Here is a 22,732-nt window from a genome sequence, read left to right on the forward strand (position 1 = left end):
ACACCTGTAGAGACTTGGAGATGAGCAGTGGCAGGGTGGAGGAGGACAGTAAGAGACAAGGGAGTGTGTCTTTTAATAAAAAATAACCAACGACCAAAACCAAAAACCAAACTGAGAGGTTTTGTGATATTTGGGGTGTTTGAAAAATACGTTTTTCTTGATTCTGGGGGCCAGATTTGTTCCTGCATTGCTGCTTCTGTGAGGCTGTGCTTGCCTGAGTGCTGTTTTCTTGTGCTTGGTGAGCAGAAGGAAGCAGTGTGGTCCCTGGTTTCTCCGAGGGTGACAAGGTAGCACCACACGGTTGGGTCCCACTCAACCCTGCTGTACTCCAAGGGCTCCTCCCTGCTGCCAGGGCCTTGCTAGGGAAGCACAGCAGTCAGTCGCACTGAGAGGAGCTGCTCCTTGCCGGTGTGGTTTGACCAGATTCCTGAATGATAAAAGGAACAAGGGGCCCCTTTGCCCATTAAAGCTGTGCCCGCAAGGTGGGCTTTGCCCACAGCTTTGCTGGGTTTCTAAGTGATGCTGAGGGCAGCACAGTGGGAAAACATAGGCAAACTGAGTTTGTGGTTTAGTGGTGGAAGATAGCTCCTGGTCTGGAAAGAGCAGCCCTGACCCCTCTGTCCCCTGTAGCTATCCCAGCTGGGAGTGTGAATGTACACAAAATGTGGTTGACTTCTTTTAAGCTGAGGTATGGGCAAATGTACACCTGGGCAATGTCTGCTTGTGCCTATAGGCTTCAGCTTTTCTGTTTTTTAGCTTCTTTGGACCTTAGTTGTGATAGATGTTTGTCATGGTTTAACCCTGGCTGTCAACCATGCACCACGCAGCAGCTCGCTCACTCCCCCGCAGTGGGATGGGAAGAGTAAAAGTGAGAAAACTGGTGGGTTGAGATAAAGACAGTTTAACAGGTAAAGCAAAAGCTGCACACGCAAGCAAAGCAGAGCAAGGAATTCATTCACCACTGCCCATGGGCAGGGAGATGCTCAGCCATCCCCAGGGAAGCCGGGCTCCATCACGTGTAACGGTGCCTTGGGAAGACAAATGCCGTAACTCTGAACGTCCCCCCCTTCCTTCTTCCCCCAGCTTATACACTCAGCATGACATTCCGTGGTATAGAATATCCCTTTGGCCAGTTCGGGTGAGCTGTCCTGGCTGTGTCCCCTCCCAGTTTCCTGTGCCCCTCCAGCCCTCTCGCTGGCAGGGCCTGAGAAGCTTGTCCTTGACTTAGTATAAACATTACTTAGCAACAGCGAAACCATCAGCATGCCATCAACATTGTTTTCCAAGTCCGCTGAACCAAGTCCAAAAAACAACACTGCACCAGCTACCAAGAAGAAAATTAGCTCTATCCCAGCTGAAACCAGGACAGATGTGAATATTGTGGTGGGTATGAAAAGCTGAGCTGATTTGAGTCATCTTTCCTGTTGACTACTGTCAATGGTCTCTTTTTTTTTCTTTTATTATTATTTACTTGTATACTGATTGCTCTGAATCAGCTAGGTGTTATCTAAATAGAAAAAAATCAGATGTAGTCATTACCTTAGGAGATTTGCAGGCTTTTTATGACAGTTTGCAGAAAAGGAATTTGATCCCAGGTTTCCCTTTGTGATCCATGCTGTAAGTTAGGGACATACATTGCTACATTCCAGTATTTCTGTTTGCCTCAACCCATAGATGTGATCCCACAGTGAAACAAGCCCAGATAACTGGGACTCTAGACAGCAAATGTGCAGCAGTCTGATCCCTGCTGCAGCTGAGTCCTGGACATAAAAACATCACCTCCCTTCTCTATAGTCAGTCCTGCACAGTCAGCTTTTTCTGAAAGCAGTCGATTTCCATGGCCCAAAAGGATTAAATGGTTTTCCAAGAAAAACTGTCGAGGAGTAACAGGGAGAAGAGTGGGCTGAAAATACAAACCGCAAACAAACCATTTTCTAGCAAGGGAGGGGAAAACAATTTCCCATCTCTCAGCTTACTGTCACGAGAATCAAAGACCGCCAGTTGTCTCAGGCTGGGTTGTTAGGTCATGTAAGAAAAGAGACCTGAAGATCTTTTGAAGTAGAAAATCTTGGTTTTAAGGAAAAAAACCTCATCCATTTGTGTTTTATGGTGGCATCGTGTTGAATGTTGCTCTCTTGTTTTGTCAGGGTATTCTGATAACCTGGACGAAGCGTTTCAAAGCAAGCGGAGTGGAGGGAGCAGATGTCGTGAAGCTGCTTAACAGGGCCATCAAGAAACGTGGGGTAAATTGTACTTCATCCTTTTTTCAACTCTGTATCGCAGCAAACTGGCATTTCTTTGCCAGGGACCACCCTTCGCGTCACTGACTTGAGCAGAGCACGCGATCTGAGTGATGGTGCGGTTCTGCTTTCTTGCGTGAAGATGTGCAGTTTGGCCGCTGGCTGGGAAAATGGAGTGATGTCCGAGCCGCTGTGTGGAAGCTGTGATTTTCCTCATAGCACAGAACTGAGTTACTATGTTGTGGTTTGTTGCCGGTGTCCTTCAGCAATTTTATTGCTCTCCAAAAACTGAGAAGGCGCTGTGTGTCAGTGCCACAGTTTTTCAGGGATACTGACGCATCCTGTTCCTGAGAAACTGCCTCTCGTGGTCTGGGCTCAGCTGGGTTTTGCAGCCGCCTTGCTTGGGAGCAGGAGAGAAGCAGAGTAGGAGAGAGGGGGATTTCAGGCTTGGTGAGCTGTGTTGCTCCCTGCAGTTTCTCACTGCTGATTTTTATAGAGGGTGAAGGTGACCAGGTTGCTGATTTAAACAAATAAAAAGGCACGGAGTGTGAAATAGAATTAATTTGCGTTTCTGTAATGCTTGCAGCCAGGAGATATGCTGATTACTCGGCATCCAAATTCATCGGAAACAGGGCAGTATTTGGGCAGTTGTGGACTCTTAAGCAATCCTGAGTTTTACTGTCGCTGAACAATGTTACTGTAGTCAGTTACTGTCATGAGAATTGGTATCAGGTAGAATAACACGCTGAAGAAGCTGGAAAGGAATGAGTACATGTCATTTGAACAGCCTATTTAATTGCATTATTTGCTTATATTTTTGTATTGAAACCTTCACTTGAAATAAAACTAGATGTTTTAAGTGAATTCTATCAGAAATAAGTAACTTGGGGATATTTTACAGATTGACTTCTCAAACAACTACATCAAATTACTCCATGATGTTTAACTCCAGAGTTCCTCCCTCCCTCCGTCCCTTTTCTTTCCTGCCTAAGGGTGCTTATGTGAGAGCAGGTCTTTGCTCTCTAGAACTACACCGCTGCTCTTTTATTGTCTGCCTGGTGCATTAGTCTGCTGTCATTGTCTTCTTGGGTACGTGGGATAGGGAACTGGCAGACAGAACAGGTGATATTTAAAAAGATAAGCTGTGGTATTCAGACAAATTATTTGTCTCCTATTCCTCGTGAAATTAGTTGATATAAGCAAACGGGTGATAAACACAAAACCGTTTTCCAGAGAAGCCATATGGTCCGAGTAACGTTTTGTTCCTCCATCAGGACTATGATGCAGATATCATGGCTGTTGTGAATGACACCGTCGGGACGATGATGACCTGTGGTTTTGATGACCAGCGTTGTGAAGTTGGCTTGATCATTGGTAACGCACATTGCTGCTGCAGCATGCATGTGGCTTTTCTCCCTTTGCCTGGCCTGTTTGGTTAGCACCTTCTGATGTCCTTTCCCTAAAGGCACTGGCACCAACGCCTGTTACATGGAGGAGATGCGGCACATTGACCTGGTGGAAGGGGACGAGGGCAGGATGTGCATTAACACGGAGTGGGGAGCTTTTGGAGATGATGGCTCGCTAGAAGACATCAGGACCGAGTTTGATCGAGAGATCGACCGTGGATCCCTTAATCCTGGGAAGCAGCTGTGAGTGAGGCAGTTATTTGTGAGCTTTGCAAGAAAGCTTGACTTTGCCCCTGGTGAGGCACACCACAGGCTGGGCTGGGCGGTGTGGTGGCATGCCACAGCTGGGCTCTGCCTCCCAGTGCTGCCCATGGGCAGGTGGGTGACTGCTGCTGTCCTCTCCTGCAGGTTTGAGAAGATGGTCAGTGGGCTGTACATGGGGGAGCTGGTAAGGCTTATCCTGGTGAAGATGGCCAAGGAGGGGCTGCTCTTTGAGGGGAGAATCACCCCTGAGCTTCTCACCAAAGGGAAGTTTGAGACAAAGCACGTTTCTGCCATAGAAAAGTGAGTATCTATCCCTTTTCGCCCCCTGGGTTTCACAGCAACTCTGAATGTTAATTTTCCAGCATCCCTTTTTGCTTTGTGGGGAGATGTGCTACTTTGGGGGTGGCTGCCATCCTCCAGCGTAGGTACAGAGCTGGCAAGTGGGGACGCTCAGCAGACGGTCTGTGCCCTCCTCCCCGAGATTTCTCCCTTTTTCTGTGTTGGGAGGAACTATGAAAGCCTGCCGCTCCATGCAGCTACAGGGTATGCGCTGTGCTGCCTCTCACTCTGCCCGCAAGAACTCAGAAGTTGCTACCCTGAAGCTAAACATGGGAGTGAATTGGCTTAGTGCCTCCTAGCAAATACTTGTGTTGCTCCTTGCTGTATCCACGGGATCGCTGGGCAGAAAGAAAACAAGCGTGACAAGGCAGAGCATTCAGTCTTGTAGGGAGTGCCGGGTGCTACATGGTGACCTCTGAGCAATGCGCCAGTTGGTTTCATATGGTGTCATCGCCACTTTGGTCAGTGCTTACTGACTCTTTCCCATGTGATTTTAAAATTCACATCACTGGGATGGTTTGTACTATAGTCCGTGGGCTGGCTTTACTTTTCGAAACGCTGCTGACTAGGGTGCATATGTATAGAGGTACTGTTGATTGCGAGCGCAACACCAAAAGAACACCCAGGAACTGCCACAATACCTGTTGCCCCCTGCCCCATTTTATTCCTGTCCCCACAGACTGTCTTATCTGAACAGCTTTCCATAAAATGTCTGCGTTCATTTGTCTTAACCGCAGAGGTCTGTGTAATGGACCAATGTAATGTTGAGCAACAATGAGAAAAGTGCAGTTACTGGGAAATTCAGTTATGAAGAACAAAATTTGCCCTGAAATCCCACCTCACTTCCTGAAGAGCACTTTGGCTATAAGTAAGGGGCACATCCCTGTGCAGCTTCAGATTTCTAGCTGATCCTAGCAAGGTACAGGAGTCCTTAAAAAGATGTATGGCATGCAGTTAGTAATGACAAGATATACTCCTGATGCTTTTGTCTGGGAAATGACAGAGATGAAAGTGGCTAAGTTTTGCCAGAAACTTTGCTTTCAGACTGGTTGCTAATAAGGGAAAATGCAGTGCAAGAGGCAGAAATTCAGGGAGGTTATAAAAGCCTGAAGAGAGACCCATTAGGATGAAATAACTTAGGCAACCTTTGCTCAGGGTTTTGTTTTTCACACTGGGCTTAATTTATTGAGACATATGAGCAAGCATGGGATTAGGTGTATGCTCAGGCCTGTGCAGAACTGTGGGGCTGGTGCTCCCCACTCCAGGGAGAAGCTGTTTGAAGTTTAAAGCATCGGTGTGATGAAAAAGCATGTAGTTCCTCCAGGTCTGTAAAAGCGCGTGGAAGTTGCTAATTTTCCTGTGGGTGTGCTGAAGGAGCTGCCATATGAGGGTGCTGCTCTGCTTTGGGTCTGGCATTGTTGGACCACCTGCAGCCCAAGCTATTGCACGTGCTGTGGTCCTGGCGGGTGCTCTGGCTCTGCAGGACAGGGCTGGTCCTAGTCCCATGCTTCGTGCGTTCGCTTTTGGAGTACAGGAAACTCGCTCAGTACAAGGTTTGGTCTGATCATGTGGCACAATGAAAATGTGGCGTGTGTTAGAGAGAAACTTGCACATAACTGTCATTGGACGGGTTTCCAGTGACATGATGTACCTCTTGCCTTGTGGGAAGTGAACTTGAAGGAGGGCAGGTGCTTGGGTACATATGGGAGTCATCCTGCCCATAGGGTGGCTGCTATAGTACCTGAAGTTGAATGGTTTGTAGGTTGCGTGTTTGCGCCATGCTTTAATGGAAAGCTGTTTCTGTCTGTGGATGGATGCATATTTAGAACATTTTTATTTCAAGCACCATGGAACATCCTAGTCCAGAACTCTTAAGAAATTTTCTTTCTAACCCCCTTTGGAAATCCCCGGTAGGGATACCCACGGCTGGCTGCCCCTCAGTCCTGCATTTGATAGCTCCCCCACTAAGGAGTGTGCTTTACTGCTCTCTTTTTGTAGGAGCAAAGAAGGTTTGAACAAAGCCAAAGAAATTTTAACCCGCCTGGGGGTGGAGCCGTCCCACGAGGACTGCATCGCCGTCCAGCACGTCTGCACCATCGTGTCCTTCCGCTCGGCCAATCTGGTTGCCTCTACGCTGGGTGCCATCCTCAACCAGCTGCGGGACAACAAAGGGGTCGGCCGCCTCCGGACCACCGTGGGGGTCGACGGCTCCCTCTACAAGATGCATCCACAGTGAGTCTGTCTGCTCTTGCCGCTAACACTCTTCACCTGCCACAGCCTCTGGTTTGCAAAGGGTCGAGCATGTAACCCCAAGACATCACCCAGGCATGCGGTTTGGGTGTGAGATGAGGAGCCCGAAACGTGGGTGTGGGGGTTTGGTCTGAGGTGGGGAGCTTAGTGGAAGGGAGAGATGTCTTTAAGTGAAGTAAGATGAGATTTTAAAAAAGCAGTGACACCATAAAGAGAAGAGCCAACCCCCTGAGTAATGGGATACTGCAATATCAGTGAAAATTGGTGGTTTGAGTACATACCTTAGGGGATCTCCGTAGACCTCTTGGAAGGAGAGTTTCTTTGTACAAAATATTACTTTGTGTCCCTGGATTGGGCTGTGAGGAGACCTGCATTAATGCACCTTGATCTCCATTTTTCATTTAAACTCCATTGTTTTGAAAATGACTGTGCTGAACCTGATTTTTTGCAGTTTTCAAGTTTAGAATAAAGAAATGGAAGAAATATGCAGTGTGCAGGTGTCGCTTATGCACAAGTGCTGAAAGGCTTTTATTTAGTAAATTATAACTGGTGGTAACAAGTCAGTTTCTAGTTTCAGCTGTAGGATTTAGCTGCGGGTACCGAAGGGGAGCAGAAGTGCAGCCTACGGGACATACCTTGGGCATTAGAGCTGGCTGGAAGGGCTGAGTGTCATTTATGAGGAAACTTTTGAAAGGAGAAATATATTTAATGTTTCATTTTCAGTTTCTCATTCTTTTATTGAAAAAAAGATATTTTCCTTATTTAAAGAAAACCATAACATTTTCACAAACAAAAGAATTTCCAAGAACACTATTTTGAGTAGCTTTTCCCGATGGGCAGGTCTAGGATGTGTTAAGATATCATATGTGGGCAATTTTTGTTTCTGAACTGTTTCCCCACAGTATCTAAATGGGTGAGTTCAGGACAGCTTGATGATGACCCCAGGAGAGGGGACTGGAGCAGCATTGGAGTCAGAGGGTTTCTTCTGTCTGGGCTTAGGTTCAGGGGATGGGACTTGATGCTTTCCTCTGCTTTTTGCTGGCTTTTCTTAGAAATTCAGGAGGAAAGAGGCCATGGAGGAGAGCTGCTCTTGTCAGTTTTCCTGCTTGGGGGGCCGTAGCTAGTTTAGATGTGACGAGGCTCCCTGCTCCCCTTGCAGTTGGTCCGTGTGGCAGCGTAGATTTTGGGGGCTGCGGGGGAGGCAGCGCAGATGGCGGGTTGGCAGCCGGGTCCCCTCCCTGCAGGTATGCCCGGCGCTTGCATAAAACCACCCGGCGCTTGGTGCCGGACTCGGAAGTGCGGTTCCTGCTGTCGGAGAGCGGCAGTGGGAAGGGAGCAGCGATGGTGACAGCGGTGGCGTACCGGCTGTCAGAACAGCACCGGCTCATCGACGAGACGCTGGCTGAGTTCAAGCTCACCCATGAGCAGCTGCTGCAGGTGAAGAGGAGGATGAGGGCGGAGATGGAAGCGGGACTGAAGAAGAAGACTCATGAGACTGCCAAAGTCAAAATGCTGCCCACCTTCGTCCGCAGCACACCGGATGGGACAGGTAAAGGCTTGCCCTTGTGAGAGTGAGGGCACCGGCTGAGCTGCAGGATGCCCTAAATGGGCTCCTAGTGGTGTAGTTTGGGTTTGGGTCTGGTGGAGGGGGAGCAGATCTGGTGCGAAGAAAGAGGAGCCTCCCAAGCCGTGCAAGGGAGGAAATCTCAGTTCCGGGAAGGGCAGCCTGCACTGCCCTTGTGCTGGGTGTTGGCAGCGTGGCCCTGTGTCCTTGTCCCAGGGTGCAAGCAAGCCACAGGGGAGAAAACCACAGCTGAGCTCATAACCCAAACCCCCCTGAACCCTGTCTGCACTGCTTTCTCTTAGGGAACAGTTGCGTGGGTCCTCTTTCCCTTCTTGGTTTAAAATAAAACAAAACAAAACCAAAAACCACACAAAAAAGGGCTGGAATAATCTGAGCAGCATCTGAAATGATGATCTTCCCAGCTGAGTTTCTAAGAGATTTTATGTCTTCTTTAGATTTTGCTTACGGTTCTTTAAATATACACACATATTCTTTTACAGAGAACGGAGATTTTCTGGCACTTGACCTTGGAGGAACGAACTTTAGAGTTTTGCTGGTGAAAATCCGCAGCGGTAAAAGGAGAACAGTTGAGATGCACAACAAGATCTATGCCATTCCTATAGAGGTGATGCAGGGAACAGGAGAAGAGGTGAGTGTGTTTCTCTTTTGCAGCACTGCTGCTTTTTAAATACCTTCATAAGAGCATGTGACATGTACAACTTCAAATGCGTGACTTTTCTCTTTTAAAGCTGTTTGATCATATTGTTACCTGCATTTCTGACTTCCTGGATTATATGGGGATAAAAGGCGCACGTCTCCCTCTTGGCTTCACATTTTCCTTCCCTTGCAAGCAGACCAGTCTGGATGCTGTAAGTTCATTAGTATCTTTTGAATCGGCTTTTGTACTTATGCTAGACCAGATTTCTCTGTCTCCTTATCATCGACGTGACACTTACAAGGAGGTTGTACAAGGGGAGGGTTCATGCTCTGACCCTGACCAGTACAGCTGCTCCTATAAATAGTTCCTTTAAAGGTAGTAATGCAAATGATGCTCAGCACATGGCTGTGACAGGTAATAGCATTTAAATTTTCCATGGATGTGATTTCCCTTTTTTATAATGTTTTTACCAATCATATAAACCTGCTGGAGTGTGATACTTCCCTGGTTTTGTGAGCAGTAAAGCACGAGTCCATCGCTGCTGCCAGTGCCCCTTCCCCAGCTGATCTCATCTCACTGGATGGAGTGGGTAGACCAGGGCCTGCTCGGCTGTGTTACCCTAAGGGTGACAGTGTAGCCTGAGCATGTCCCTGTCAAGTGTACCCTTTTTCTTTTCACTTTTGTGTTTTCCTTCACTACCACATACTTCCACCAACTCCACCTGTGCAGCTGTTAAGTTTCCTGTCTATGTAGCACTTTTTTTGAAGAAAGACTTATTTTTTGTCACACTATTTTTTTTTTTTAAGTTTGTTGTTTCTGTTACACTTTTTTTCTTTTTGTTTATTTGTTGCATTGCTCTGGAAATTTGGAGACCAAGCATGATTAGTAGTTTTAGGTGCATATTCCACATATATATAAGGAGATACTCCTTTTCATAGAGACTTTTGTATAACCTCACACTAAAACATTTGAAATGCCAAGTGTACAGAGTAACATTTGAGTTTTAGCGAAAATAAGTTTAATATTCATATATAAGGAAGAAGGAATTAGGCAGTGATGTTAGGAGCAGCGTTCAAATGTCCAGCTCTAAAGTGCTGTCATCTTGCTGGTGATAGGAGGCTTGGCCAAGCCAGGGAGGCTTTGGAGTGTGACTGAGAGAGAGGACAGATTGCTCAGCAAAACATAGCACCATGTAGGTGAATCCTGGAGAGCCTCCTCTTTGAGCTCAGGGCCCCTTTGAGTCTGTGCACAACTGGCCATAATTATTCGTGGCTGTTTGCTGGGACTGTTGGGTCAGAGCTGTGGTGTACAGTAACCTGTAGTCACCTCTGTGAAGCGTTGTGATATTACACTTTTACACGCTGTGGGGGTGGGAAAATGCAGGGAAGTTATCAGACAGAAATGCTCCGTCCTCATCCCTTAGAGTATTTTGGATTTTGGGGGCAATCTGTAGTGTACCAGGAAACTTGAAAACCTGTTTTCTTTCTTTTTAGGGTATCCTTCTCAATTGGACAAAAGGCTTCAAAGCTACAGACTGCGAGGGAGAAGATGTGGTGTATTTGCTTAGAGAAGGAATTAAAAGAAGAGAGGTGATGTTTCCTCTGGTTTTGTTTTCTTTTTCTCCTCCTGCTTCTCCATCCCCTCCAGGCTTGACAGACCTCATAGGTCAGGCTGGTTCCCTCTCACAGCATGTGTGTGCATTGAGGGCACGGGCTGTGCCTCCTGTCGTGCACAGAAAGTATGTGCCTTGCAGCAGGTCCAGGTATAGCAACCCCTGCTGCCGTGTGGCTGTGACATGTAGCCTGACCACCATGTAGAATGCTCTAGAGGGTGCACAGTGGAAATGGGAGAGTTCAGCCACCAAACCAAGACTGCTACTCAAAATGAGCTACATAGGGATTTTGTTTCATTGCTTGGTTTTTGTTTGTTTTTGTTTTACCTGGAGGCTTCTAACTTGCTAAATTTGGCAGAACTTTTCAAGGCTTCTTTCAAACCCTGTGGCAATTCTCACTGCATCAGAGCATGGAGAAAACCAGAGTTCTCAATACAATGATTGTAGGAATGCACCTCAGTGCACCCTAAATGACAGTTCTTCCCCCTCCCAACCCTTGATCTTGAAAAAGCCTCAAGCAACTTCACCAAAACTTTCTAGGAAGGGGAAAAAATAGCCCGAGGAGAGCATTAATTTTGAAGTTTTTTATCAGTAAGTGAAAAAAAGGCTATAAAAACTTTTGCTACTGGATTTGTTACTGTGCTGCTGTAACACAGAATGGCGATAGCCTTCTACCATGTGCCTATATACAAGATCTGTACCTAAACATGCCTAAATCAAAGAGAACAGCCAGAAATATACTTTTTTCTGAAGACAGTTTATTGTAGGTAGACAGTGCGAGGAGTCTTAGCTTAGTTACCTGCTGGTAGATTAAGTTCCTATTTTTGTATGTGTAAAATCGGGCTGGCACTTTCAGTTGTTTGTTTCCAGTGTGTTCTGACAGCATCCCTTTTGGTGTGCTTCTGTCGTGTTCCCTTTGGTATGAGGGGTTGCCCCAAACCCAGAGTTCTCACGGTTGTATTGCTCTCTTCCAAAGGAGTTTGACTTGGATGTGGTGGCTGTGGTGAATGATACGGTGGGCACAATGATGACTTGTGCTTACGAAGACCCAAACTGTGAAATCGGACTCATTGTGGGTATGTGTTAGAGCTGCTTTTTGGGGGGATGTTTTTATTAAACAGCACGTCGAGACATCTGTCTGTATTTTGGTGGAGACATCCCTGTGGTGAACTGAAAATACAGCTAGGGTGTCCAGGCATGAAAGGTTTTGAGATTCACAGCTGTCTCTTCACAAGTAAGCTGCGTGAAGGAGTTCAGAGCAAAATTCAGCAGTCAGCTTAGTTCTGTTTATGATCAGCTGAGATAAGCACAGGCTGTAACGCTGAACAAATCCCGCCTGTTTTATCTAGAGAAGGGCACTGTGCTGCTTGTGAAGTGAGCAAACATGGGCTCAGGTAGCCTCACCAACTCCTGGAGTGTCTGTAGTTTAGCCTGTAAGAGTTTCCCTGAACACCCTGGTTCAGGTAGCCCACAGCTTCCCTGGAGCATGTGGTCTCTCAGAATAAACTTGTGAAGCACAGCCACAATTCCCAAATGGCACGTGATGGAAAGCTCTGATAGACAAAGTGCTGTGACTGACAGCTCCCTTCCCAGCAGCGAGACAGCTGAAATAATTCCACAGGCGACTGCCGATGCCTTTGCAAATGTCACGCTTGGGGTGCCTGAGGCACCAGGCAGTGTGAGTTCCCAAAGCTCTCCAGAGAAATGAGTTTTCCTTGGGAGAAAAGGGGATGAGGCACCTGCAAGCTGTAAGAACGCATTCAGTTGCGAGGTGGCTTGTAGGAAAATAAAATGCCACCAATTTCTCCTCCAGACAGTTGGAAGATGTCCAGGATGAGTCAGCACAGTGCGGTGTGGGTAGGAAGCTTGTCTGCGCAGCTCCATCAGTGTCAGTGGCGTGTTTTCAGGGACAGAGTTCCCTGCGGGAAGGACAGCATGTCCTTGGGGTGCCAAGAGCACCCTCTGAGGACCGTCTGCTGCATCCCTGCCAGATATGCTCCCTGCCAGCCTGTCTGTGTGCAGAGCAGGGGGTCGGCGGTGGCCTGGGTACGTCTGGGATAATGAGAGTGAAAGGTCTGGGATAATGAAAGCAAAAGCCCCGGGGCTCCAACAGCTCCCTCTGCCCTGCCTGAGTTGCCTTGGCTGGGTTGACGGTGCTTGCCAAGGAGCCTGCACAGCCAGCAGTCATCCTGCTCTTGCCAGTGCAGGGAGCTGGATGAACTTTCCCGCTGTTGCTTGGCAGGGAAAAATATTCTTGCAAGGGCAAGTTCATGTCATGCTGGCGCCCTGTCTCTGCCCAGTGCCACCTCTCCTGCCCAGAAGAGCAGAGGCTTTGTCTCCGTTGCTGAATACTTTGGAAACTGCCACCGATGAAACCAGGTCTCTGCTTTTCATCTGCTGGCAACAGGAGATCATCTAAAAGCCTGTCAGTCCAACAGCCTGTATTTAACAGGTATCCACATATTCAGGCAGCCCTTACTTAGCTTGTTCTGGATGATGAGGCTTCGTGTCGGGATGTGGGCCAGCACTGATGGTCCACAACTGGGTTGGGTTAGGTTTGGTCCTGCAGACCGGGTCTTGGTCTGCCAGCCCAGACTTTCCCCCCAGACCCTGTGCTGTGGCTCCGCTTTCGTGCAGCAGGGGAATACTGTGGGAGGATCTATTTTTGCTCAGACTTTATTGTTATAGTACCCTAAAAAAATTGCAAAGGAAAACAGACTTGCTGATGTAATTGATGCAGAACCTGTGGTGCAGGGTTACATAAAAGTTTGGTAGGCAACTTCAAGAAAACTTTTGCCCTGGGTAGCAGCAAAAGCTGCCTCTGAAACAAAGCTAATGAAGCTTTGCTCCCTAATGCCTCTGGATACATAGAGCACTCTGTAATTTCCATGCTACTTTGGATCCCCTTTAAGCAGAATCAGATATGGCATCATTTCAACATGGAAGTAACCTTCCTGCCAGAGAAACTATTCAAGCAATTTGAATCAGAAAAAAACCTAGCAAGAGCTAAAAATTACCCTGCAATTAGCTGTTAAAACCCCTGGGGTTTTATTTGCCTGATGCCTCAGAACTTGCTGAGGTTTTCAGTTAGGGCAATTTTTCTCCTAAATTTTGTGGGTCTGTGGGCTTTGTGGAAGGTGGTTCCTAACTTCAAAATCTAGCTAGTTGCTTGCTGGGGTTTTGTGTTCAGAACACATGAGTGTTGGTGTGCCACAAGTGCCACGCTGCTGCTCCTCCCTGTAGCATGGGACTCCCAGCCCAGCTGACCTGGCTGAGCCTCTTCTCTGAGCCACCGCAGCAGTAATATTATTGAATAGTGGGGGTTTTTGTGATGTTTCAAATGATGGGTTGACTTCATGATTCAGAAAAAGCACATTCAAGATCCCCCAGAAGGTTTGTCAGGGCTGTCATGCTTGTTCTAGGTTGTTTTGTTCCAGACAAAGAGTAATTTCAGTATTTTCTTCTTTCAGGAACTGGCAGCAATGCCTGTTACATGGAGGAGATGAGAAACATAGAGATGGTGGACGGTGAGCAAGGACGGATGTGCGTGAACACAGAGTGGGGAGCGTTCGGGGATAATGGATGCCTGGATGATATCAGGACAATATATGACAAAGCAGTTGATGACTATTCACTAAATGCTGGAAAGCAAAGGTACTGTGCGATAAATGGTGTGCTAAGTATAAGCCAGGCTGCCTTAAACGTTTTTGAGAGAGAATTGGATTCTCCCAGTTGGAGAAGGGAGAGGTTGAGAGTGGAAACTGACTGCAGACCTGCTATCCTGTGGGATCTCCCTCTCCTGTGCTTTTCCTGGTTGCTGCTATTTTGCAGCTTATTTGCTGCCGTGGGACTGCAGCAGGCTTTTTGGTGAGAACTTGAGAGTCTTGAAAATTACCGAGACATCCTTTTTCTCATCCTGTGTTGTACTGAAGGGGATTAAGATGGATTGTCATTCTTTTGCCCTTGGTCTCAATTTAATTTCTTTTAGCTGTACTGTCTGTGTAGAGGGCTCTGTCTTTAGAAATCATCAGCCTAGACCAGCTGGCATGGCATGGCTGGAGCTTGGAGCTGCTCACTGGAGAGTGGTCAGGAGCTTTCTAGCAGTTGCAGCCAGTTCTTACTTCAGGCAATTTTCTGGATGAAATATGTCATGTTAGAGGACCTCCCTTTCTTGGCCTTGGAGGTTGGTCCCCTTTTGAGGGTCCAGCACTTGTCTGGGCAAGGGCTTCCCCAACCCCTTCAAGAAAGGGCAGACAAGGAGGTGTACCCAGTACCGATAAAACTGGGCTGAAACTGCTTGCGTGCCCAGGCTACAATTTTTCATAATTTCTCTGCAGCTATGCTTTGATGCCAGGAGCTTTTAAAAAGATTTTGTGACTACAGTAAATCTGCCTGAAAACCTGGGGGATGCAGACAAGTTGGCAGGTCCCCTGGGAAGCTCTTTAGAAGTTACAGCTCAAATGGATACGGAGAGGCAGATGCTGAGCGAGCCTGACGCAGCAGCAGAGTTGGCATGGAGTACGCAGCCAGAGGCAGTAGCGGAGACTGCCAGTGGGAATGATTTACTCCAGAGAGAGAGTTAGGCACTCAAGAGGGGGAACACTTGCTGGGTACAAGCCTGAGAGAGCTCATAGTATTAAATGGACTGTGTGGCCTGCTTCCAGCAGGATGGCATGCTGCGCTCTGCTCAATCCAGGGCGGAAACTCTGTTTTAGAGCTTCAGGAGGTGAAATAAAGGATGCATCGCTGAATGCACTTTTCATGGAATGGAAAAGTGTTCAGTTCTCATTGGTAAGGGCACAGCTCGCAGACGCCAAAATGATCCCTTCAGACCAGAATGATGCTGGAAGTGAAGGAGTGCAAAGCAGACTCCTGCCCTCCTCAGCACATGGTTGCTCTGTGCCAAGCATCACTTGTGGACCACTCCTTGTCATGTGCAATGAGGGGGTCTGCAGGTGGAAGAGATTCCCTCTCTCTAGCCTGGGGGCAGGCCTGCAAGTGGGAAACCTGGGTCCTGTGTGCAGCAGAGCGGGGTCAAGAAGGGTTCAAGACAGCTTGGTTTGTCCATGTGTTTTTTGGATGACTGGTTCCCTGCTGGAAACCAGCTGCTGGAATTAACTGAAAAGCATAAACCAACCTTGGACCCCCAGCTTGCTAGTTTTTTTTTAGGTTTTAGGTCAGTAATTTTACAGATCCTGCAAATGTGCTGGACATACCTTTTCACGTATTTTATCTTTCACAGGGTTTTTTGCAGCACAGGACTCCCTTAAAAATGCTGTGCTCACAGTGGCCGTACTTTGTGGGTTTCCTGTAATTTTGCTGCATGGAGCCACTGAGCTTTTCTGTTGAAGGTCTCAGCCATGCTTCAAGAGGGCTCCCAGATGTTGTGCAGTGAAGACAAGTTTTCTCTGGGGTCCACTCAGGGCTGTCACTGCGGGATGCACAGCAAATTTGGCTTTCATCTGGGCACTGTTCTGCTCTGGGGAGACAGGTTTTCATTTCTTCCATCTGGGAGAAATACCAGCTGTCATTAATAACAGCCTGTCTGCGGGAACATGGTAGTGAGGAATAGATGGAAGTGTTTGTAGATGGGCTCACAAGCCTTCCCACTGAGTTTTTTATGCTTTTTCTTGCCCGGTTTTTCTAGTAAATGGCCATTCTGTGAAAATGGGGTTCCATATTTCAGGTCCCCGGTGTGCACAGGCTGGACACCTGGCTGATAATGTACCTGTGATGCTGCCTTTGCAAACATGAGCAGTGTCCCTCTGAGCTGTGCTGCTGTCTTCCGCTGCAGGTATGAGAAAATGATCAGCGGGATGTACCTGGGGGAAATAGTCCGCAATATTTTGATTGACTTCACCAAGCGGGGGTTCCTGTTCAGAGGCCAGATTTCAGAGACACTGAAGACCAGACATATCTTTGAAACCAAGTTCCTTTCTCAGATTGAGAGGTAAGAGCACCGCATGAGAGGCTGTTTAGGGTGAAATCATGTGGTAACACTCATCGGGTGACACTGCCAGAGGGGAGGGACAGCTGGAGAACATCCCTTGGTTCTTCAGAGATAATTTGGGTTTCAGTAAGAGCCTGTGCATGTGCAGAAGGACTCTTTGCAGCATCATCTAAATTTCTAGCAGTGCTCACTGCTAAGTCATGGAAAAGGCCAGCAAGGATTCCCCTGCTGTATCATTGTATTTGCCTGCTTGGAAATCAAGCCATTTTCCTGTCCCCCTTGTGTGTCTAGCTGTAATTGTTGAACTGAATGAACACTAGCTGAATGAGCATTATTTAGTGGATGTTTTTCTGTCTTTATTGCTCAGACTCTGTATTTCAAAGCAATCTCAATGCCTGTTGAGTCTTTATGGGGTTGAAACCCTCAAGCTGGTGATTAAAAATACTTTCCTCACATGCCCTTTGGTAAGAAAAGGGGAGGCAATGCAAAGCTGGGCTCAGAGCCTCCCTTGCTGCCTGTGCCCCCTCTCCTGCACTGTGGCATGGTGCTGGAGTGAACGAATTTGCATTCCCCAAGGTCTCTTGTGCTGGCAGGAAAGGCTGCTGCCTGGTGTGGGTGCATAGGGCAGCCGTCAGCGCAGTGGGGTTTGTGGCAGTGGCGTGACTGAGAGAAACCTTTAATTGAATGCCATGCTCTTCTGCTTCTGCAGTGACAGGTTAGCCTTGCTGCAGGTGCGAGCCATCCTCCAGCAGCTGGGGCTCAACAGCACCTGTGATGACAGTATCATTGTCAAGACTGTGTGCGGAGCGGTGTCAAGGCGAGCAGCTCAGTTGTGCGGTGCCGGAATGGCTGCAGTTGTAGATAAAATTAGGGAGAACAGAGGATTAGAGCACCTGGAGATAACGGTTGGTGTGGATGGGACTCTGTACAAACTACATCCACAGTGAGTATTCACCTTCTCAGCATTTGTTTGCCTGCGATCTGTAATGCCTTCCTTGTACATCCTTTCTCTTGATACACCAAACTGGTGTCTCTTACTTGCTAGGATAAGAGCCAGGGAAAAGAAGTCTTAATCAGGGGTGGTCAGGGCTTTCTAAAGGGCGGCAACGAGAGGATCAGGAAGGACTTGTGAAGGATTCTTGGGGCAGTGACAGACTGAAGGGAAAGCAGCTTGCCAAACAAGTTGGAGGCTGCACAGCAAGGGAAGGATCTCTCGACTATGCAATGACAGGGCAGTGCTGAAGTGCCTGGTGCCTCTTTAGAGGATGTTTCTGTTCTGTGTGCAGAGAAGATCAGCTGCTGCGAAGCCATGGCAGGCAAGGGCAGGAGTCTAAAAGAACTGGCAGCAGCAGGAGGAGATGACTAGTGCCCATTTCTGGTGTGCATGGGGGGAGATGGGTGGGAAGGAGACATCTGTACGTGGCCTCTTCTTTCCCCTTTGCTGTGGTACCAGCAATCTGGGTTACCTCCTCGGCAGCAGAGAGGCAGAGGTGGGCTGCAAGTGCTTTTTGCCTTTAACTCCCACTGCTCCCGGCCTTCAAATCCATCCAGGTTTCCAGCATTTTAGTTATTACCCCGGTGAAACAGGGAGCACCGCAAAGGCCCATGGCAGTGCTGCACTCTGCAGGTGCTGCGGGACCTCCCTCACCCACTGCCATTGTTCCCTTTTGCAGCTTTTCAAGGATCATGCACCAAACAGTCAAAGATCTGGCACCCAACTGCGACGTGACCTTCCTGCTGTCAGAGGACGGCAGCGGGAAAGGGGCAGCGCTCATCACAGCTGTGGGATGCAGGCTTCGCGATGCCGAGCAGAACTGAACTCCACAGTCCTGGCCCCGATTCTGTCTTGTGAGCACTTTCTCATAAAGCAGCGACTGCATAGTCAGAACTGGTAAAAACCCAGAACTCACTGCTTTATCGGGGGAAAAAAAAAATACAACTAATGACATAAAAAATAGGATACAAGATAGAATGTGTGCTGTTAATAATATCTCCTGTTTTCTGGACCCCAATCTGCATGTTTCTTATTCACCATGTTGGTACCTTCCCCATCTGTAGGTCATGGAAAAATCAGTCTATAATTTCTGCAGCTGTCAAAAATTGGTTGTTGTCTGACATGAAATTGCCCCCAAGTGATGTGCGTTGAGAGCTACCGTTGCATCGTACCAAATATGTTCTTTGCAGCATCCCTGTTAAGCACACCGCCAGCACACTGACCACCAGACCTGGGTGTTGATGCTTTTAGTGAAGGGGAAGCAACAGTTCCCTCCTGCATATCTACCTGCTGTTGTTCCGTCTAAAGAGGTTGTGAAAACATTATGGTGTGTCAGCACTGTGCACGCACGTAACTCTATAGTGGGACTTGACAATGCGACTGACTTGCTTCTTTGACGCTTGTTTTGTCATAGTAAAACGCCCTTGTCCCACAGATCTGGTTCCACTGGTATTTCCCATCGCTTCTGTGAATAGTGTTGTGTTACTGGGCGAAATCTGTCACGTTTTGGCAAGAAATCCCTAAAAAATAAAACAAAGTCATTGGTGATTGGGGTAATCCAAATCTCCAGTCCTGGGAAATCAGTAGATCTATGGTCCCTACACGGGCTGTGCTGTATTCTTCTGTTTAAGAGTTCTTATAAAAAGTATTTTCTATCTTGTTAGTGTAGATCAGGGCGCTGCAGCTGCCCTTCTACTGAATCCGCAGCTAGGCAGCGTCACTCGGGTGTGTATACTTCTGTCTCTTGCCTTAAATGGGTATTTGCTTCCACACAAAGCTTTAACCTTTAATACTGTTAAGCAGCCACTCAAAACACAAACACTCAGCTACAGTTAGTGAACAGAAAGGTATAGGAGGGTTTGGTTTTCATCTTGCCTTTGAGGACCCGGGTGCATAAACTAAACAAACCACAAAGCCAAAATCGGACTCAGCTTATTCCAAGGACTAAAGCAACAATGAAGATCATATACACTTGGTGTATCCTGTCCTCTGTCGAGTCGATGCCATTATTATATTTGCATACCAGTTGCATTACTTAAATTGAGAAGCAGTTAGGAAAGCAAATGTTGAATGACATTTGCAAGTCGTGCTACTTTCTGCAAAGAGGGAGACCACACAATAGTCCTTAATTCCTGCTCTTCTACCAAAAATGAGTTTGAGATGTCTGCATGATTTTCCCTGCTGCCTTTTCCTGCAGAAAGTAGATGGAAATTTGCAGGCTATTCCTCTTTGTCTTCGTTCCACTCCCTAAGATTTGGATTGCCCTACCTATCAATAACATTTCAATATGCATTATGGTGCACTGTGAGTGAATGTTGTAAAGTAACGTGAGTCACAAACAGTCATTACAGCTTTAAGTGTGTGTCTACCTGAAAAATTGCATGCCTGACTGGTTTTGCAAAGGTAGAGAGTCTTTTTACTTTGCACACTAGTAGCTCCGATACTAGTGTTACGTGATACTTGTGAAAATATTAAACTTTTTTGATGTGCGTTAACTGGTGTTTAGTGGTTCTTTCTGGAAGAGGTTCTGTTGACTGGTGGCTTAGTGCTTTGGGAAGAGCTATTGTGTAGGGAGAGCTGCAACCTAATCCCAGTGGTGCCTGCGTTTTGTGTGTGTGTTTTTATTCCCGGGCATTCGGGGTCAGATTCAAACAGGGTGGATTTCACCCAGGTCCCCATGCCTCGTAGTTCAGCAGAGGCACAGAGCTGACAACGCCCAAATCTTAGGGGGCCTGTAGCTTGTTTGGGTGCATCTCATGCCCTGCCTAATGCAGGGGTATCTGCAGTGCAGGAGTACCTCAGCCCACTGCACCACAGCCGATGTGATTCTATTAGGCTTTGCCAGATACACAGTGATGGATACGTTACAGTCGCTGTCTCCCCACAGAAGTCTGATGCATGTCAGAGCCTGTAAGCTCCCTGTGTGCACAGGGTTAACGTTTGCAGAATCACAGTATCAGGTGCTCACACCCCACTGGTTTGCAAGTCCTGTGTTGGAGTTGTATACGAAAGCCCCTTTTGCTTGCATTAAAGTTGTAGTTCTCCAATAACCCATGTTACGTTACAGCTTGAATAGTCTCTGACATCCTTGATGTGCAGCTATGACCCCAAGTAGAAGAAGGTGAGAAACTTTTTGGGCACAGGGGACACATTGCATTTTAATTGCTTGAAGATTTGCAATTCTTATGCCTGCCCATCGGCAGTGCTGTAGGGGTGGTGTGAGCTGTGCCTGGGGACCTGGGTTTGGAGCTCTTCAGCATCTGAGGGCTAGGCTCAGTGCAGGATAGAGGATGAATGAGAAGTGGAAGTTAAACTTGGTCTCAGGGTGACTGTGAATTTTGGAGGTGCTGGCATAGGTCGTTTTGTTTATTGGATCCAGCTCTTAACAAATAGGGAGTGAGTTTGTGTTTCTAACAGTGCAACTTTTCCTACTGTGGACCATAGGTGATGTACTCGATAAGACACAGCAGTTCTTTTCTGACGGGAGACCTGGTGGGATTTCCATTTTCAGATTACTTCTTACCCCTAGGAAACTGTTCCAAGTGAATCACAAGCTCTAACTGTCCGAAGAAATGTCTCCAATGTTATCCAAGCAATGACTGAATGTCTTACTTAAAGCTTTTAGGCTTGGTGAATAAAATCATAGTCCTCTTAATTGTTAAGCTGTAATTACTGCAATATGAACACAAAAATCTTATATTTCCTGGGGAAAAGACCATTTGCATACCACTGTTGTAATGTCATCTGCTCCTTGCTCCTCTGGGGGTTCTCTCAGAAGCCTTTTGAATGGGTTTTAAAACAAGCAGACTTTGTTTTGTTTTGTTTTCTTAAGAAAATAGCAGAAGGCAAAATAAAGTGTTTCTGAACTTCTGAACCCCGTTCTGTGCTTTTTGTTCGTTCCTTTGCCATAAAAATGAGATTCTTCAAATGTTTTTCTTTACTGATTCTGTTGCTGCTTAGAGCACAAGTAACTGCAGAGGAGGGATTTATTGCTGACCTAGAGGTGTTTTACTGCTGTGTGGTATTTAATCATGTGTATATTTATATGAAGAATTGCATGTATTTACTATGGAGCACGGTGTTCCTTTTACCTTGTGTATCACAGGACATAATGTAGCCTGCCTTGGCGTGCCCTTTCTTCCAGTATCTCACAAGGGCTTAGAGCATCTCTGCTTTCTGAACTGTCGCTGTCTCTAGCGGACAAACTTCTCAAGATCTGCAGTGTGAGTCCTTCAGGGCATGGGGAGTTTCACTTGCAAACTGAAGAAATCATCCGCTGCTTTCTGTACCCGAGCAAGAGAGAGATGCCTTGAGCTGTCAGAAAATGTTGGTGCCTGTCAGGGACCGCCCAGGGGAGACGCTGCCAGCACACGTGTGACACTCAGGGTATTTGAAATAGGCTCTGCCTGGCTGTTACAGTGTGATGGGAAGATGGGATGCTCAAGACAGGCTCTTCGGTCTAAAAAGATCTGCATTGGAAAGCTGCGGGATTTAAAGGGTCTAAAGGCCTTACAATCACATTGGCTGGGCACGGGAGAGGTACAGCTTTTATATATATGAAATAGTGAACTCTGTGCATAGGTGTCCTTCAGTTCCTTGGAGCAAGTCTTTGCACCTTCTAGTCTGATCCCAGAGGTGTGTGCCTTGCAGGGCATCCCTCCCAAATTGTTTTGGAACCCTTCAGAAAAAAGCCTTGGTGGTGGCTGTCTGTAAATGCCCCTTACGGCTCTCCCTCTGCCCTGCAGGCACCCCAGCCGCGCAGCCCCAGGAAGAGCAGGCTGGACAGGTAACATCTAGAGTAGAAACTACCTGCCAGAATGATTTAAAATAATAAACTTTTAAAGAAGGGCATACAGCCCTGCGCTCTGTTGTCCCATTAACAAGACAAAGTTGTTGGGCCTCTGTGTAAAGTAACCATTCTCCACAGCAGCCAGGGAGGTGACAAAGTTTAAGTGGAGAAAGAAGAAATAGCTGCTGGTTCCTGTATTAAAACAGACTGGGGAAAATCATATCCCTGGGCACTCTTTCGGTTCAAGCCACAAATCTCTCCTCTGAATTTACTGCAGAATTTAAGCCTGGCAACACTTTGTAGTTTTGCTTTCACAGAGGGAAGGGGAATATTTGTAATAATTCGATCTTGTTGACATTGTAGAAGCTTTATGCTAAGGTATGGCTCTTTGATATATACAAAGCTGTCACGAAAGATGAAGGTGATGGTGAGGTGCTACTTAGCACAGCAGTGTTAAATACTATATTACTTTCACAGAATGTTTATATTTCAGCTTTTCCTGTTTTGCATGCCTGCACATAATGCCTTGGGCTTTGAAGATGACATATTTCAGCCTTTATTTTCATCTCTGAGAAGAACAGTGATGGTAAATACGGGGTAAGCTGGAAAGGGAAGATGAAGGGACTATCTGGGAAAAGACAGCAATGGGTCAGACTGCAGTTAGTA

At 47.1% G+C, this 22,732-nt stretch overlaps 1 protein-coding gene across 2 annotated transcripts in view; it reads left to right on the top strand.

Moving 5' to 3' along the window:
• The window catches only part of LOC119153261 (hexokinase-1), a 49,783-nt gene extending 28,632 nt beyond the window's left edge, over positions 1–21,151 (top strand). The window contains exons 6-19 of one of the 2 annotated variants that reach the window (XM_037399464.1): positions 2,148–2,243; positions 3,515–3,614; positions 3,706–3,889; positions 4,055–4,210; positions 6,248–6,481; positions 7,744–8,048; positions 8,564–8,712; positions 8,813–8,932; positions 10,215–10,310; positions 11,310–11,409; positions 13,804–13,987; positions 16,128–16,283; positions 16,993–17,226; positions 17,957–21,151. In XM_037399464.1, the coding sequence (XP_037255361.1) occupies positions 2,148–2,243; positions 3,515–3,614; positions 3,706–3,889; positions 4,055–4,210; positions 6,248–6,481; positions 7,744–8,048; positions 8,564–8,712; positions 8,813–8,932; positions 10,215–10,310; positions 11,310–11,409; positions 13,804–13,987; positions 16,128–16,283; positions 16,993–17,226; positions 17,957–18,101 (2,259 nt within the window). In that variant the 3' untranslated portion in view covers positions 18,102–21,151. The remainder of the gene's footprint in view (positions 1–2,147; positions 2,244–3,514; positions 3,615–3,705; positions 3,890–4,054; positions 4,211–6,247; positions 6,482–7,743; positions 8,049–8,563; positions 8,713–8,812; positions 8,933–10,214; positions 10,311–11,309; positions 11,410–13,803; positions 13,988–16,127; positions 16,284–16,992; positions 17,227–17,956) is intronic. The other variant, XM_037399465.1, reaches the window with a different exon arrangement.
• The last annotated feature ends 1,581 nt before the right edge of the window (positions 21,152–22,732 follow it).

Source organism: Falco rusticolus, chromosome 9, assembly GCF_015220075.1.
Source record: "Falco rusticolus isolate bFalRus1 chromosome 9, bFalRus1.pri, whole genome shotgun sequence".
Classification (NCBI taxonomy): domain Eukaryota; kingdom Metazoa; phylum Chordata; class Aves; order Falconiformes; family Falconidae; genus Falco; species Falco rusticolus.